Below are 17,577 nucleotides of genomic sequence, written 5' to 3'. Positions count from 1 at the left end.
GACTGCAGGGGCGGTAAAACATTCCTTAGGACTAGACACAAAAAGCCATGGGAGGTGGTAAAATATTCCTTAGCCAGGTTGTCTTAAAGGTTAAAAAAAGGTAAAAAAAATCCCCACTGAGTGGGGGTTAAACCTCAAAAAGAGGTGAGAAATCCCCATTGAGGGGAGGATTAAGCCTCAAGGTAAAAAATCCCCATTGTCGGGGGTTAAACCTCAAAAAGAGATGAGAAATCCCCATGGGGGGGCACTGAACCTCACACAAACCTCTGATAGTAAGATATATATACATATATATGTATGTTACATATAGATATATATACATATATATGTATGTTACATATAGATATATATACATATATATGTATGTTACATATAGATATATATACTATATATATTCAAAACTCCCCTTTCCCCTCTTCTCGGGGGGAAAAAAAAAAAACACTAAGCTCCACTCCTGCCAGTTGCTCCTCCAGGGGAAGGGGAAAAAAAAAAAAGCAAAAACACCAAGCATGACGCCAGACAGCAAGGCACACCAAAAATTAAGTCCCTCTCCCCAGCCCAGCTCTATGTGAAAAAGAGGGCGGGGACTGTCTCAGGAAGAAAAGCTAACAAGATGAAAGGACCTAACTCTTATGATTAACGACAGGTGTCTGCCAAGCCTCTGGGCCAGTGACGGCCCTGGGCCAGGACTGCAGCCCGCCTGGGCCAAGACTATAGCCACGCAAATCCCACCCAGCCCAAAAAACTAAGTGTAGAAAAAATAAATAAATCGGAAAAAAAAATAAAAAAAAACAGGGGAAACAGACGGCAGCGCATACGTGGGGGCGCGGCCCGTGCCTTGCCCAGCCTGCGCTGCAGGAGCTGCAAGACCGGGAAAACTCGGGAAAAAAAAAGGAAACAAAAAATGACAGAGAGGGAGAGAAAAATAAAGTGCAAATTTAAAAAAAAAAAGGAAAATAAAGTGCAAATAAGAAAAAAATAGAAAAAAGTAAGTAAAGAAAACTAGAAAAGACAAAAATCAAAGACACAGAGGGTAAAATTAGGAAAAGAAATAATGTAAAAGGCAGAAAGTTAAAACATATTAAAAATTGTCTATAAAAGTCATTAAAAAGTTATAAAAAAATTTATGCAAAAAGTATTATATAATTTAAAAGTAATTAGGCCTCCTAAATGTAAAACTATTTAAAAAACAGTTTATATACAAAATATGTAAAAAAAAATACTTCTAATAAAATTACAAAAAGACAAAAATATGAATTTTTACCTACATTAAAAGGTTAAAAAAATTTTGTTTTAAAAGTTTAAACAATGCCGGGCGTGGTGGCTCATGCCTGTAATTTCAGCACTTTGGGAGGCTGAGGCAGGCGGTCACGAGGTCAGGAGATGGAGACCATCCTGGCTAACATGTTGAAACCCCGTCTCTACTAAAAATACAAAAAAATTAGCCGGGCATGGAGGCAGGTGCCTGTAGTCCCAGCTACTCGGGAGGCTGAGGCAGAAGAATGGCGTGAACCCAGGAGGCAGAACTTGCAGTGAGCTGAGATCGCACCACTGCACTCCAGCCTAGGCAACAGAGCAAGACTCCGTCTCAAAAAAAAAAAAAAAGTTTAAACAAATTTTAAAATATTAATTATAAATAAAATTCTGTGTGTAAACATATTAGCTAAAGAGGTATCCAATTTTTCTGTAAACATTAAAATAAAAGCACAATAAATTTTTCTTAAAGCACTAACCTGCTCTTTAACAAAAATTATAAAAAGTTAAAAAATGTCTATAAAAACCTTACCTTATAGTCAGACATTAAAAGTAAATAATGTCTGCAAAATTTTATTAAAGTTTAACATTAATAGCACATTAATGTAAAAAAACATAAAATCATACAAAAAGCATTATCAAATATAAAATAGTGCTTAACTTTCTCAAAGCCTGAGGGCGGCCAAATAAGTCACAAGGCCCCTCATCCCCAAGGCCACAACACGCAGGGGCGGTGAAGGCCACAAAAAAGCCAAGACCTTAGGGGGCAGGGCTGCAATGTCCCCTAGGCAACACTAAGCAGAAATGGAGCAGAAGACGTCACCATGGGGCCTCAAGCCCCAGAATACGCAACAAAAATTAAATACTTAATTTATCTTCCACTTTCCCTTTCCTCAAAACTAAAAATCTTTTAACACAGGTACCAACCCTAAAATTTCTAGTACACCAGCACCAGCCTAAAAACCACATTCTTGCCTGGCGCAGTGGCTCACGCCTGTAATCTCAGCACTTTGGGAGGCCGAGGCGGGCGGATCATGAGGTCAGGAGATCAAGACCATCCTGGCTAACACAGTGAAACCTCGTCTCTAGTAAAAATACAGAAACAAATTAGCCGAGCGTGGTGGCAGGTGCCTGTAGTCCCAGCTACTGGGGAGGCTGAGGCAGGAGAATGGCGTGAACCCAGGAGGCGGAGCTTCTAGTGAGCTGAGATCGCGCCACAGCACTCCAGCCTGGGTGAAGACTCCATTTCAAAAAAAAAAAAAACACATCCTTATCAAAAAATAAACTCAAGCCAGCCTGGGAAGGACCCTATTTTATGCTGTTAACCACTAAAACCACCTTCCACACAGCCAAGAAAAAATGGACCCACTATACTCAAATCAAGAAAACGTCTTAGGTTACTATACTAAAATCAAGCCCAAAGTTAAAATTTTAAAAAGCTTAATTTTCATATACTTTCTCTATTACTTCCTTTCCTTTCCTTATTCTGTTACTAGCTCCCTTGTTACTAATGTAACTAAATCTAACTCACCTCAAACCATTGCCTTTAATGCGTGCTCTATCATACCTTGTAAAAATATAAAAAAATCAATGACAGCTGGCCTTTTCACACAAATATTTACGTACTGGCCCTCTAATTAACAAATTACTCCTAACACTTATCCTTATAATCACCTGCAGCCAAAACGCCAATTTTCTGCTCCTGAGAGGTGAAGCCAGCTAGACTTCCTGGGTTGAGTGGGACTTGGAGAACTTTTCTGTCTTACAAGAGGATAGTAAAATGCACCAATCAGCACTCTGTAGCTAGGATTGTAAAGTGCACCAGTCAGCGCTCTTTAAAATGCACCAATCAGCAGAATCCTAAAAGTAGCCAATCACAGGGAAGATTGAAAAAAGGACATTCTGATAGGACAGAAATGGAACATGGGAGGGGCCAATAAGGGAATAAAAGCTTGCCACCCCAACCAGCATCAGCAGCAACCTGCTCGGGTCCCGCTCCATGTTTTAGAACCTTTGTTCTTTCGCTCTTCACAATAAATCTTGCTGCTGCTCACTCTTTGGGTCCGTGCCACCCTTAAGAGGTGTAACACTCACCATGAAGGTGCACGACTTCATTCTTGAAGTCAGAGAGACCAAAAACCCACTGGAAGGAACCAACTCCAGACACACTACAGCCTGACAACCTTATAATAAATGGAACAACGTCCTTTAAACTACTCAAGAGCAAAGTTAGACTTCCACAAAAAAAACTTATACAAATCTAAAACCCTTCATCTATTTCATTAAAAAACCTACCCAACCTTATCAATATAACCCTGTCCTTCTATCACCACCTCCACCTTAACTAACTCTAAACCTGCCCTTAATCACTTCTATAATATAGAAATTTGACATAAATTTTTTAAAACACTAAATAGTTTTAAAATTCACATTATTCCCCCATCTTCCCCTTCTTCAGTAGCCTAAGTTCTAAATCCCACACCAGTTACTCCTACATCTAATAAAAGTAGAATGTCTATTATAAAAATAAAAAATCAAAGACAGACCTTAGCCATCAAAACAATGTATCAAAATACAAATGCCTAGCTAAAATAAATATTCCGTTCACACTTCAGGAACAATTATGACACTATTACACTTGTACACATGGTACTCCAGAGGCCCAAATTATGCCCTTTCCACTTAAATGGTCGCCTCATCAACCAAATATAAACTATATAGTAGCTCTTTTTCAAAATCCCACTGCTTAAAATAATCCATCAGCCAAGCTCTCTCTGCTGTTTCCCAAAATTCAACACCCTGCGGGTCAGCCCCCAAGGGCAATCCAGCTTCCACCTTTTCTAAATGCCAAATTTACTTTGTGCCTCTCATGGCAAGAAAAAAATTTAATATTCCTTAAAAGCATTTTAAAAGATGCAAGAAGCTCAAGCTTTTCCAAAGCTTGCCCATCAATCCATGCTTAGCCATCCCCAAGCAAATATATGGTAGTACTGTAAAGGACCTTTACTAAACACTGTGCCAAATAATTGAAACAGTACTAATCCAATTAGCTGTCCTTCACTCTAGCATTTCATCAATCTAAAAAAATAAAAACAAAACACCGCAGGCCAAAAAAAATTCCTTGTAAGTCCTTTAATCCTCAAGTTTACATAAATGCTATTAAAATCCTGTAAAAAAAATCCAAATAAAGTTAAAACACAAAATCAAATAGCTGCAAAATTTAAATCCATGTTATTCTGGTAAGTAACTATGAATAAAAAAAGTAAACTAAATTATATCTGTTACAATCAGCAATAATTCATAAATTACACTGAAAACACCATAAAAAAATAGCTAAGCAATTAGGACCCACCAGACAAATTGCCTAAAAAAAAAAAAACTGTAAATATAATATTAGCAAAAACAAAAAATAATGTCGTAATTAAAACTCAATATCGTACCTTTATTTCTAATACTGCCCCTAACAAAACTATAACAAAAGCACTACAAAAATTAACAGCACTATCCAATAAACTTGCCAAAAATTCTAAAATAAATAACCCTTTTTCTAAAATAATAAAACATTAATTCGATAAGTAAAAAACAAAATGTAGCCAGGCGTGGTGGCTCATGCCTGTAATCCCAGCACTTTGGGAGGCCGAGGCAGACGGATCACGAGGTCAGGAGATCGAGACCATCCTGGCTAACACAGTGAAACCCCGTCTCTACTAAAAATACAAAAAGAAATCAGCCGGGCATGGTGGCGGATGCCTGTAGTCCCAGCTACTGGGGAGGCTGAGTCAGGAGAATGGCATGAACCTAGGAGGCAGAGCTTTCAGTGAGCCAAGATCGTGCCACTGCACTCCAACCTGGGTGACAGAGCGAGACTCCGTCTCAAAAAAAAAAAAAATTTAACTTCAATTCTCACCTTGTTCATTCTAATAATATTAATATACTTATAAGTTATTATATTATTCCCTGCCTTCAAAATTTTATACAAAAACTTATCTCTACCACTCTTACAAAGTTAACTCGTAACTCTCCTCCACCCTATTCAAAAAATTACTTCTCTTAAAGCAATTAAAACAGACAAATTTAAAAAAAAAATTATGAGGGAGAATTGTAAAAAGTAAAATAGAGGTTTCTCTTCAAAGCCTTTCCTCCCTATCTAATTAAAAATAAATAGTAACTTCTCTTAGAAGCAAAATTTATTCAAAGACCTGTGCTAACATTCTTAAATATCTGCTAGCCATAATAAAAAAGTCGACATACTTTATATTTTTAGCTCCCACAATTTAGCCTAAATATTTGCCCTAGCATACTTATACTAGTCCAAGAAAGCATTAAGTTATAGCCTGTTCCTCTTCCTTATTTAAAAGTATTTTTACCTTTCTCAACATTCCTTCCTTTATTCTCCTCTGCCTTTGCCTCTTTTAAAAAATTCTAAGTTACTAACCAATCAAAACAAATACAAAATGTAAAATCCCATTCCAGCCAATAAAAACCGGACACAGCAATAAGGTGGACGGGTCAGGTTATAAATAATCCTATCTCCTTTATTCAATATTCTCTCATAACAAAACTGCTAGCAAATATACCCTTTCTACAAAAAGTATAAAAGTGGCCTTACTAAAGAAATTAAATTTATATTCAAGTGCTATTTCTTTACAACACCAGAAAACAAACATTTCAAACAGGTTGCAGTGAGCTGAGATAACACCACTGCACTCCAGGCTGAGTAACAAAGCGAGACTCCGTCTCAAAAAAAAAGGTAAATTGAATCATAAGAAAAAGAAAAAAACATGGATAGTATGTAACCAGAATTCCCCAGGTGATGGTAATGCATTCCCTAGGATTCAAAACCTGCATTCTGGAAGTCCCAGGTGGCTGGGAACTGTGCCCATGAACCCATGAAGCTCTTTCCCCAGGCCATGCCAGGGGCCATATTTGCCGGCCCTGGCTCCACCTGCTGCCATCCTCACAGACTCCCTCAGCTGATTCTGAGCATTCCTCGGACACTCAGGAACAAGTCTGAGAGCTACCTCTGGGGAGTCTTGGCTGGCGCTGTCATCTCAGCTGGCAGGCACTGCAGGTGCAGCCGAGGCTCCGTAACACTGTGAGCTCTGGCTGTCTTCTCAATGTGCACCTCCCTTTTGGGTGGCCCTGCTATGGGGGGACATCGAGGCTGCCACCTTCTGCCCGAACGTCTTAGGGTTTGAGTGGAAGCATTCTTGAGCCTGCTGTTTCCCTGATCCTCAGACATGAGCCTGGGCGTGGTCAGGGAGGGTCTGGGCCACCTGGGCTGCACATTCACATCGCATCCCCTCCGGCTCTGGACTGAAATCCAGACAGCCTTCTCACTGTTCTCCATTGGGGTGAGTGTCTTCTAGAAGGCTCCTCAGATCTTGGTGGTAATGACCCCACCAGCCGATCAGATGTGCCCAGGGAACCCCTGGGTCCCTGAGAGAAATAAACAGGAGAGGAACCCCTCCATCCCTCTGGCCCCCACTGCTTCCTTGTGAAACACCCCCAGAGAGCCAACAGCCCTGCTGCCACAGGCTCTGGTGGGCTGCCTCCACCTGCAGAGAGACTCGCCTTCACAGCGGCCAGCACCCTTCACCTGCGGGCTCTTTCCAACTCGTCTTCTGAGACCACGCCCACGGTGCGGTAGGGGAGCTGGGACCTGTGCGTTTGCCATCGGCAGATGGCATGAGAAGTGGCCCAGGATGGCGCAGCTGCTGGGGTCCATGAAGATAATATCCAGAGTGGGGAGGGCTCAGCCCCTGCATGAAGCAGTCCCCACTTTCTCCATCCTCCACCCTGTTTTAGTCAGTGACCAGCTGGCTCTGTTTTGTTTCACAGTGTGGACAACTCTGAGGACCCCGTGTACGAGAGCCTGGAAGAGTTCCACGTTTTTGTCCTAGCCCATATATTAAGAAGGCCCATCGTCGTTGTGGCAGATACAATGTTAAGAGACTCAGGTGGAGAAGGTAAGTTCTCAAAGAGATGTGTTGTATTCGTGACACAGAAAACATAGCATCCCATCTAGAAAGCAGATAGCAGAGCGCAAGGTCGAGCTCCCAGAGGCCGCAGAGCGTCACTCTGTGCAAAGATCTCCTCGACGTGTTTCTTTCTCCTCCCTGATGGCAGCAGGGATTGCTCTTGACCAGCTGTCCTGCCTATCAGCGGCAGGTGGCCAGGAGAAATCTGGTCATGTGAAGACCAGGACTAAGCCCAGAGGGGCTCCTGTCTCCTGTCATGTGCCTAGGGCACAGCAGACAGCCCACACCCCTCCAACAGCCCTGGGCCATGTCCTGGAGGCACTCAGTCACTCAGGTGCATTCCCGCCCCTCCACAGACTACATGTGTGTTAAAGACTAAAAAGAAAGGAAGACAGAATGCATACAGCCATTTGGCAAAGGCTGTGGTAGAATCAGAACTGGCAGAGAAAGAGGCAAGGGCAGTTTATGGCCTGCCCACTGAAAGCCACACTCTGTGCACAGCCCCTTCTTGAATGTTCCTCCATTCAGCCCTTGCCACAACCTCCCAGGGTGGACACCACCCTTCCCACTTTACAGAGATGAAACTGAAGCCCAGAGAGGCTAGGCAATGTCCCCAGCGGGGATCAGCCCAGGGCAGGGAGTGCTTCAAAGCCTGTCCTCCCTCCAGCGTGCAGCTGCCCAGAGCATCCCTCCAACCCAGTTTGAATTTACACCTGCACCTTAACAAAAGTCACAGGTCTTCCAGGGAGCTCTACAAATCAGGATGTGGCTCTTCACGCTAAATCACAGCTGCCATAAAAAATCTGATGTGGGCACGATGGTTATGTAGCCAGGGAACTGGTAGGACACAGGTCCTGCCTGGCCCACCCCCTTCCCTCTGTGGCTCAGGGACGCGGGCCTGTTGAGGTCTGCAGCTCTCCATGCAACACCAGGACTTGCATCAGGGCCCTGCTGCGTAAGCCCAGGACTGAGCTCCCAGCACCATCAGATCTCTGGGTTGTGGGATGGAGGAAGGTCCACGCTTCCTACCATTCTACTCACAGCCCTCTTGCAGGTACCCCCACCCTGTCGCCTCTCAGTGGGACTCTCCCGTGAGCAGAACCACAATGATCAATTTAGACAAAGTAAGGATGGCAGAGGAACTCTTAAGAGTTCATCAAAGACGTCCCTAAAATTACCGTCCCTGAATTCTGCTCAAGGAGTGCAGCAATACACTGACTCTAGGGCCAAAAGGCAAGACGTTTCATGACCTCAAAGCAGATGCTGCTTTAGGACAGATATTTCCAGAAGTTATTCTATTTTGCTGAGGGTGTTAGGCTTTTCTGCCCTCTTTTTTACAAGTAAGAAAATGAGTGAGATTGTGTCCCTGTCGCTGAAGGACTTGATCCCTCTGATTCTCAGTTCCCATCTGACTTACATCCTGGTCCTGGAGCTCTCTGGCTGGTTCCTTCCGATTCAACAGAAGAGGTTCTCAAAATATAGAACAAATATACACCCTCAAGAAGCGTAGATACTGTGTTGCATACAAATGCTTTACCAAACACTAGGAGAGGAAGAAGTACATCCTGAAAAACGCAGGCTTCCAGGCTGCGACTACGCTGACCAATCTCGGGTGACAGTGTCATCCCAGCCCTGGGGCTCCTGTACACCTGCGCAGGTCTCAGGGCAGCAGGAGTCCTGGGGCAGACAGATGACTCTGGAAACCCTCAGCCCCATTCCTCAGCACTGCCTTCATCCACCCCTCCTGTCCCTCCGCTTCTCCACGGAGCCCCCGGGGATAGTGAGGGACAGGGATGCAGGGGACCCCCTCCCAGCTCGAGCTGCCTGCTCCTCACACCCCCACCCTGGTTTGTGTCCACAGCATTCGCACCCATCCCATTTGGAGGGATCTACCTGCCCTTGGAGGTCCCTCCCAACAGATGCCACTGCTCGCCTCTGGTTCTGGCCTACGATCAAGCGCATTTCTCTGCCCTCGTGTCCATGGAACAGAGAGACCAGCAAAGAGAACAAGGTATGCCTGTCTCCCAAGAGAGTGCGTGCAGGGGCCTAGGGTGGGGGCAAAGCTATCGGAAGGGACCCCATTGCACAGGGAGATGGATCGTGGAGACCTCCCCTTAGAAGCACACCTGTGCACACTCAGCAGTGATAGTTTTTGCATAAAACTACCTTATGCATGTGTGAACGTTTTCATTGAAAATAACAATGTTAAAGACAACATTCTCTTTAAAATACTGAACAAAGGTAACCTACCCTTAAATAGCTTTTACTGTTTTCCCTTTCACATGTATACATATTTTATAGGAATGTAATTAGTCTTAGATATAAATTAAAGGGAAAAAAACTTCAAGAGGAAGTATTAATGAACTATGGCCCACCACCCATTTTTATAAATAAAGTTTTATTGGAACAGAGCCACATTCATTCACGGATGCACATCTGTGGCCGTTTTTGCACTACAGTGGTAGAGAGAGGAGCAGCCACAGACACCGAGGCCTGCAGCGCCTAAAATATTGACTTACTAACTAGCTCTTTATGGGAAGAGTTTGCTCACCCCTGCTCCAGGGTAAGCTTGTAACTCAAAAGGTCAACATTTCCTTTCAAAGCATTGCAGCTGAGTTTCCTCTAAGCAGCCATTTCAGTGCTGCTGATGTTGGGCCGGCCCCACAGGCTGTGCACTGCACAATTCCAGGGCACCAGTCAATGTCTTTACTGGGGAAATAGGGGGATTTTGTTTGGAACAATTGCTGTTTCCTCATGTTAGCTGCTGATGGATGTGTGACCAGCTGAGTGGGGAGGAAACCCCTTCCTCTTGTCACTCTTGTTTGTAGTATAGGCAGAGACTCACTGCCACAGGAGACGACGGACGGACAGGCAAGACCAACTATTTCAGAGTCCCTCCCATTAGGTATAGTCCCAGGGAATGGGAAGTGCCCTGTCCAGGCCCAACAGGGGGCAGGAAGCTCAGGGGTGTCTGCTTCTGACCTTTTCCACTGAGTGTGCAGCTCAGGAAGTAAATACAGCAACAAGATTGCACCCCTAGGACTCCCAAATGCTACTCCTTCCTGTAGACAGCTGGCAAGGAAAGGAAGCAGACAAATGAACAGAACCCAGCCTCCCCCAGCCCTCCGCCAGAGGCGGCACCAGCGTGTCACTTCCTGGCCTGGCAGTTGAGTCGGGAATGAGGCTGGGGCTGTGGAGCAGAAGCTGAAAGTGAGAAACGCACAGGGCATTCGAGACCCCTTCCCAAGAGCAGATGCAGAGCTCCCAGGAGCTGACATGCGTGGTGCAGCCACAGAACCCAAGTCACAGGAAGAGAGAGGACTGGAGGCTGCAGCCGGCGTAATGAGAATGTCATATCATGGTTCTTTGTTATTTGCAGATGTGGCACTGGCCACAGAAGGAAAGATTTAATCATTAAGTCCTGGGGGGTGCTCCGGTCTTTCCATTGTCTCCCCGCTTTCAGTTCGGAATGCCTGCACCTCCTTCCCGGGGGTTTAGCTCTTTGTAGGGCTGACCCCGCCTCTTGGGAGACCAGAAGGGCCTTTTCAGGACCTGGGATCCAGGTCAGGGGCTGGGCCCTCTGTCCAGTCCCCAGGGAGATTCTGTGGTCAGAAGAAGGTGATGGTCCCAAGGCCAGCATCTCCCAGTGCCAAGCATGGGATTCAGATACCCGATCCCCTCCTCACAAAAGGCACTGAGTACTCTTCCAGGCCTTCCAGATACTGCTGCTTGGTGTTTTCAAGGCACATATGAAAGCATCCTCCCTTCAAAGGATGCCCATGGAGGGCACTATGGCTTGGGACCTTTCAGGAGAGCCTTGCAGAGTTGTGGGTGGTTTCACTTCTGGTGACCCGGTTTCTAAAAATGGATCTGGTCCCACTGCACCTCTCAGAGCCACTGTGGTGTGGGTCTTTGGCTCCTTCACAGTCAAAGCAACCCACTGGGGTCCTCCTGGGGTGGTGCAGGTCCCTGCCTCCAAGACTATCATGTGGCCAGGCTGCACATTCACCCATAAGGTCCCCGTGACCCACTGCAGGGCAGGTGCCATTGAGAGGTGACAGCGTGCTGGCAGTCTTCACAGCCCTCGCTTGCTCTCGGCGCCTCCTCTGCCTGGGCTCCCACTTTGGCAGCACTTGAGCCCTTCAGCCCGCCACTGCACTGTGGGAGCCCCTTTCTGGGCTGGCCAAGGCCGGAGCCGGCTCCCTCAGCTTGCGGGGAGGTGTGGAGGGAGAGGCGCAGGCAGGAACCAGGGCAGCGCGCTGTGCTTGCAGGCCAGCGCCAGTTGCGGGTGGGCGTGGGCTCGGCAGATCCCACACTCAGAGCCGCCAGCCGGCCCCACCGGCCCCGGGCAGTGAGGGGCTTAGCACCTGGGCCAGCAGCTGCTGTGCTCAATTTCTTGCCGGGCCTTAGCTGCCTTCCTGCGGGGCAGGGCTCGGGACCTGCAGCCCGCCATGCCTGAGCCTCCCCGGCCCTCCGTGGGCTCCTGTGCGGCCCCAGCCTTCCCGACAAGCGCCACCCCCTGCTCCAGGGTGCCCAGTCCCATCGACCACCCAAGGGCTGAGGAGTGCGGGCGCACAGCGCGGGACTGGCAGGCAGCTCCACCTGCAGCCCTGGTGCAGGATCCACTGGGTGAAGCCAGCTGGGCTCCTGAGTCTGGTGGAGACGTGGAGAACCTTTATGTCTAGCTAAGGGATTGTAAATACACCAGTCAGCACCTTGTGTCTAGCTCAGGGTTTGTGAATGCACCAGTCCACACTCTGTATCTAGCTACTCTGGTGGGGACCTGGAGAACCTTTGTGTGGACACTCTGTATCTAGCTAATCTGGTGGGGACTGGAGAACCTTTGTGTCTAGCTCAGGGATTGTAAATGCACCAATCAGCGCCCCGTCAAAACAGACCACTTGGCTCTACCAATCAGCAGTATGTGGGTGGGGCCAGATAAGAGAATAAAAGCAGGCTGCCTGAGCCAGCAGTGGCAACCCGCTGGGGTCCCCTTCCACACTGTGGAAGCTTTGTTCTTTCACTCTTTGCAATAAATCCTGTGGCTGCTCACTCTTTGGGTCCACACTGCCTTTATGAGCTGTAACACTCACTGCGAAGGTCTGCAGCTTCACTCCTGAGCCAGCGAGACCACGAACCCACCAGAAGGAAGAAACTCCGAACACATCTGAACATCAGAAGGAACAAACTCCAGACGCACCACCTTAAGAGCTGTAACACTCACCGCGAGGGTCCGCGGCTTCATTCTTGAAGTCAGTGGGACCAAGAACCCACCAATTCCGGACACACCATGGCCATGCTCTTTGTCACATGCACCCGTGTTCCCCCTTAGACGTTCACCTCTGCAGCCCTCCCTCTGTGCCTCAAAGGACACTGCGGGGTTGGGACAGAGTCCCAGCAGTGCTCTCAAGTCACATAACATCTCAGCAGAGAGGGACGTGGAAATCACAGTCAGGCTGCAGCTTCCAGGATGAGCTGCAGACTCAGGCCTGCTGGAGTGAGCTGGCCAGACGGCAAAGTCGCAGGACCTGGTGGGAGGCAGGAGATGGGAGACTCCAGAATATTGAGCCCCAGGACGCCACCGGCCCCCACGGTGAAGCACAGGTGTCACCCTCTGCCATGGTGCCCTGCCCGTCCTATAAACAGCACCCTGTGACAAAGGCTAATAGATACAGTAATCACAGGCCCCAGGAGGAGCAGACACCGCATCCTTTTCCCTGAGGAACGATGCTTTGAGAGCCTGGAAATGAGATAAAAAAATGTATTTCAGGCTGAGCCAAGGCTCCCTTCTTCCCACCACCCACTTCCTCCCCCTCTGTTTACATGCCCCATCATGTCTCATCCACATGTGTCCAGCTCCTGGAGGCTTAAAAATCCATGAGACATTCTTTAAAGTTGGCATCGAGTGCCTCTCCCTCTAAGGGAAGCCCCCTTTTATAGGTGCTACTGCCGTGGCCCTGCTACTGCTGATGCTGCCACTGACCATCTTCAAGTTCAGGAATCCTCCAGTTTCCCAGGCTAGGCATGCACATGGCGAGAGGGAAGGGCTTGAGGTGGAAGGTCAGGAGCTGGTGGGACTGGTCAGCTATGGGCAACCTCAGTGGTCCAGGCTTTGCAAGTCTACCTTAGAACTTTTTAGATAAAATGTATGCATACTTTCTTGGTAGCTTCCACACATGATGGTCACCTGCTTTCTCCCGGGGAGGACATTAGTCATTTGCTCCCTGAAAACCTGAGCCTTGGGCCTTCAGCTTTTTGCAGGAAGCAGCCTCCTTGCAGCCACATCTTAAAATGGCCTCCAGGGGAGCTCTGTGAAACCCAGATGTGGGCATTCTCTCAGCACCCAGCTCAGGTCAGTTCATACTGGCCACTGAGCAAATGTGTACATTATGAAAAATCAAATCAATTAACAGGAGAAGCAGAGGTGCTGCATAGTTCCTGGAAACATAGAACCTAGGAAAGAATTTTGGAAATCATCCAGTGCAACAATCCCAACTCCCCCTCCTTTTATAGCAAACATTGTCCAGTGTACTCTTCATTATCCTGAAATGAAATTCATGGATAATGTTACCTATGTTGGAATAAAGTCCATTTAGTACCCCCACATCAGGAGAAATCAAAGGAAACCAATGTAATAAAATAATCTGCATTTCTGTAAATGCTCTCACACAGCCATACCACAAAACTCAATGAAGCAATCAGATCCTGGCACCCATATGTGGGGTGCCCAGTTACACAGACGGGGGCTACAGGTGTGCTGAGCATACCCTCAAATACCCCAGGAGGCGGTACAGTCCAAAATGACAACTAACTCTTGGTAAAGTCCCAACCAAGCCAAGCACAGCCTTGCCCGTCTCCATAGCTCCTCTTCCCTTTAGGTGGATATAGAGCCGTGCAGAGCATACCCTGTGTACATGTTAGCTCTCGGCCTGGCCAGCAGGTTGCACTGGGAAGGGCTGGGTACATATGGGTGCTGCCTAGGTCTGTACCCCACCTTCATGCTCATATATTTGCAGGTGCTTCCTGTGCTCAAGGGCTGTTCTAGGTCCTTTCCAGGAATAACTATTTAACCCTTCCCATTTCCTATTCCCCACTTTACAGAGGGGGAAATTGAGAAAGGAGGAACCATCCCCAGGGAATGGTTGCAGCCAGTGAAGCGTTGGGAGGGTGGATGGTGAGGCTTCCACAAAGACTTGGCCCAAGAGAGTGGCATTCAGTGGGCATGCATCTCCAAAAGAAGAGGCTCAGGAAGTGGCACCCCAAGTCAAAGCCTGCTTGGGATAAGACAGCATCTCAGACCTGGCGACTCAGGAACCTTCAGGGTCGAAGAGAGTAGGGAGGGGGTGCTTTGTTTCATGGAAGGTGTCAATGCCATCTGTGGCTATTCTTTTCTTAAAAATTAATATTTATTGGCCAGGCACAGTGGCTCACACCTGTAATCTCAGCACTTTGGGAGGCTGAGGTGGGTGGGTTGCCTGAGCTCAGGAGTTCAAGACCAGTCTGGGCAACACAGTGAAACCCCATCTCTACTAAAATAAAAAAAATTATCTGGGCATGGCAGCATGCGCCTGTAATCCCAGCTACTCAGGAGGCTGCAACAGGAGAATCTCTTGAACCCGGGAGGTGGAGGTTGCAGTGAGCCAAGCTTGCGCCACTGCACTCCAACCTGGGTGACAGAATGAGACTTCATCTCAAAAAAAATAATAATAATAATATAGAAGTCAATTATTTAAATAGTTTTTCCCTCATATATACAAACAGCATGTGAGCCTCTGAGGCATATCCAGGGGCCACACAGAGGTCAGGGAGCCCTCAGTGTGTCCTCAGTGCCTTCCCCCAAGGGTCCCACTTAAGGAACCTAGAGAGCAGCACACAGGAGCCCTGAGGGAGTCCACTGGTTACAGATGGAGGGGGAGATGCTGGTTCGAACAGAGAGCTCTGAAACGGCTGCAGGCTGCAAGGATCGAGGCTTACAGATGATCACACCAAGGTTGGCCATCCCTTTATTGGGAACAGAGACTCAACACATTCAAAATGTGATACTTGAAAAAAAAAAGTTTTTGCAAAGAGCAGCTTAACAATTTGTCTCTTGCCGCTTAGAAACAACACAGCAAGTTTATAAGTGCCTGCTAGGGATCTTGGGAGCCAAACAGTACTTCTACCCACTGGGCCATGGAAGCAGCCTTCCATCTGTATTTGATGCATGGCTCGTGGTTAAATCAAATGTTCACCTATGCTCTACTATTCCCCAAGCCGCATGGAATGTAACATTCCAGTTTTCAAGATGTTTGACAACGAACCATGCTTTTTCTTGCAGGATTAATTTATAATAAACAGATCCAATCTCTTTTTAAATAGAAATGTATCTTTACATGTTACAAATATCATTACATATTCTGCTCAACTTGATTTTATAATTGTGTTAAAGAATCATTTATCGGTGGGGCGCAGTGGCGTAATCCCAGCACATTGGGAGGCCGAGGCAGGCGGATCACGAGGTCAGGAGATCAAGACCATCCTGGCTAACATGGTGAAACCCCATCTCTACTAAAAAATACAAAAAATTATCCGGGCGTGGTGGCAAGTGCCTGTAGTCCCAGCTACGCAGGAGGCTGAGGCAGGAGAATGGCATGAACCAGGGAGGCAGAGCTTGCAGTGAGCCAAGATCGTGCCACTGCACTCCAGCCTGGGTGACAGGGCGAGACTCCATCTCAAAAAAAAAAAAAAAAATCATTTATCAAATACCAATCAAATTGGTCTATTTGTGTACCTATCTGAATAAAATAATGGAGGATGTATGTAATGCCTATTACGAGACAATTACGGTAAGAATCAGCTTAGTTCATGGTGGCAAGAAAGTTTTTTTTTTGAAACCTTTTTTTTTTTTTTTTGAGATGGGGTCTCATTCTGTCACCCAGGCTGGAGTACAGTGCCATGATCTCGGCTCACTGCAACCTCCACCTCCCAGGCTCAACAGATCCTCCCATCTCAGCCTCCCGAGTAGCTGGGACTACAGGCGCATGCCACCAGCCCAGCTAACTTTTTGTACTTTTGGTACAGATGGTGTTTCTCCATGTTGCCCAGGCTGGTCTCAAACTCCTGAGCTCAAGTGATCTGTCCACCTCAGCCTCCCAAAGTGCTGGGATTACAGGTGTGAGCCACTACGTCCGGCCAGCAAGAAGGTTTTAGAAACCAGAAGTGCCCCCAAACTGAATTACCTTTGTAATTAGTCTCCCTTCTCTTGGCTACTTTCTAAGTTTGCCAGTTGCCACTGAAAGATAGGGTCAGAGTGGGAGTAAAAAGCACAGCTACGCCTACCCTTGTGCTGTGTGGCCAGTCTCACTAGGCCTTATTTCTTTGCCACTCCTCGCAGGAGCCCCAGAGGACAGAACCCTGAAGAACCTTTGTCTGCAAAGGCCCCTGGCTAAGGGGTGAGAGGCCGAGGAGCTGGGGTTGGGGGCGTCCAGACTTTTGGCTGAGACCTCTGTTTCTCAAGTCCGTCATCTTTGACATTGTTGACCTACAGATCACAAAGCACCATGAGGTGGCCAGGAGCTATGGAAGGGACTTCGTGGCTATGGAGCTCTGTCCTCAGCTTATAGAGGGGGCACGTGCCCAGAGAGCTGAGTCACGCTGATTAAAAGCACGAGGTGTGTTTATCCACAATACTTCTACTGATTAGTTCATGCCCTACCCCAATGACCATCAGCTCAGGGGCCCAAAGCACTGTTCCAAAGGGATGCCAGCCACAGTTAACTCTGCGGAAAGAACTGGCTGAGGGTTTTGCACTCATGCCTGAAGGCCTGGAGAGAAGAGAAAGCAGGAGTGCACCCAGATGCCAGCCTCCCCACAGGAGCCCTGCCTGTCCCCTCCTGAGCTACAAAGTAGGCACAGACACCCGGATCCCCCACCAGACCTCCCCAAGACATTGATGCCCATAGGAAGCGCATACCAGCCACCATCACCCCTGATTCCCAAATGAGGGCCCCAGCCATCTCTGTGTGATATGCAGATTTCTCCATCTGGCCACTCCAGGCTCCTGAGGACTCCACACTCCCATGCATGGTACTGGAGTGAGAACATGTGCTCCAACAAAACCCCTTCTGAGAGGTGCTGGGAGGCAGCAGCACCAGCCACCTGTCCTACCTGCAGGACAGGAGCAGCCAGCACTCACTGCCCTGGATGTGGGGAGCGAGTTTTTGGTGGGCCAGGGTGACATCCTGGTTCTGCTCTCTGAGGAGACCCCAGTTGTCATTGTCCCACAGGCCACATCTGATGTATGCACAAAGCGCACCCTCTAGGGCTGAGAGCTTCACCACCCACTTTCGGCATGAGCTCAGGA

General features: G+C 47.4%; 1 protein-coding gene across 6 annotated transcripts in view; it reads left to right on the top strand.

The window, feature by feature from the left end:
• The window catches only part of OTUD7A (OTU deubiquitinase 7A), a 385,873-nt gene that overhangs the window by 356,906 nt on the left and 11,390 nt on the right, over nt 1–17,577 (top strand). For all 6 annotated transcript variants that reach the window (XM_030814379.1, XM_030814377.1, XM_030814378.1 and 3 more), the window contains 2 exons: nt 7,096–7,223; nt 9,097–9,246. In XM_030814379.1, the coding sequence (XP_030670239.1) occupies nt 7,096–7,223; nt 9,097–9,246 (278 nt within the window). The remainder of the gene's footprint in view (nt 1–7,095; nt 7,224–9,096; nt 9,247–17,577) is intronic.

The sequence above is a fragment of the Nomascus leucogenys genome, chromosome 6 (assembly GCF_006542625.1).
Source record: "Nomascus leucogenys isolate Asia chromosome 6, Asia_NLE_v1, whole genome shotgun sequence".
Taxonomy (NCBI): Eukaryota; Metazoa; Chordata; class Mammalia; order Primates; family Hylobatidae; genus Nomascus; species Nomascus leucogenys.
Note: the sequence above shows the minus strand (reverse complement) of the source record. Positions and strands in the feature narration are given on the sequence as shown.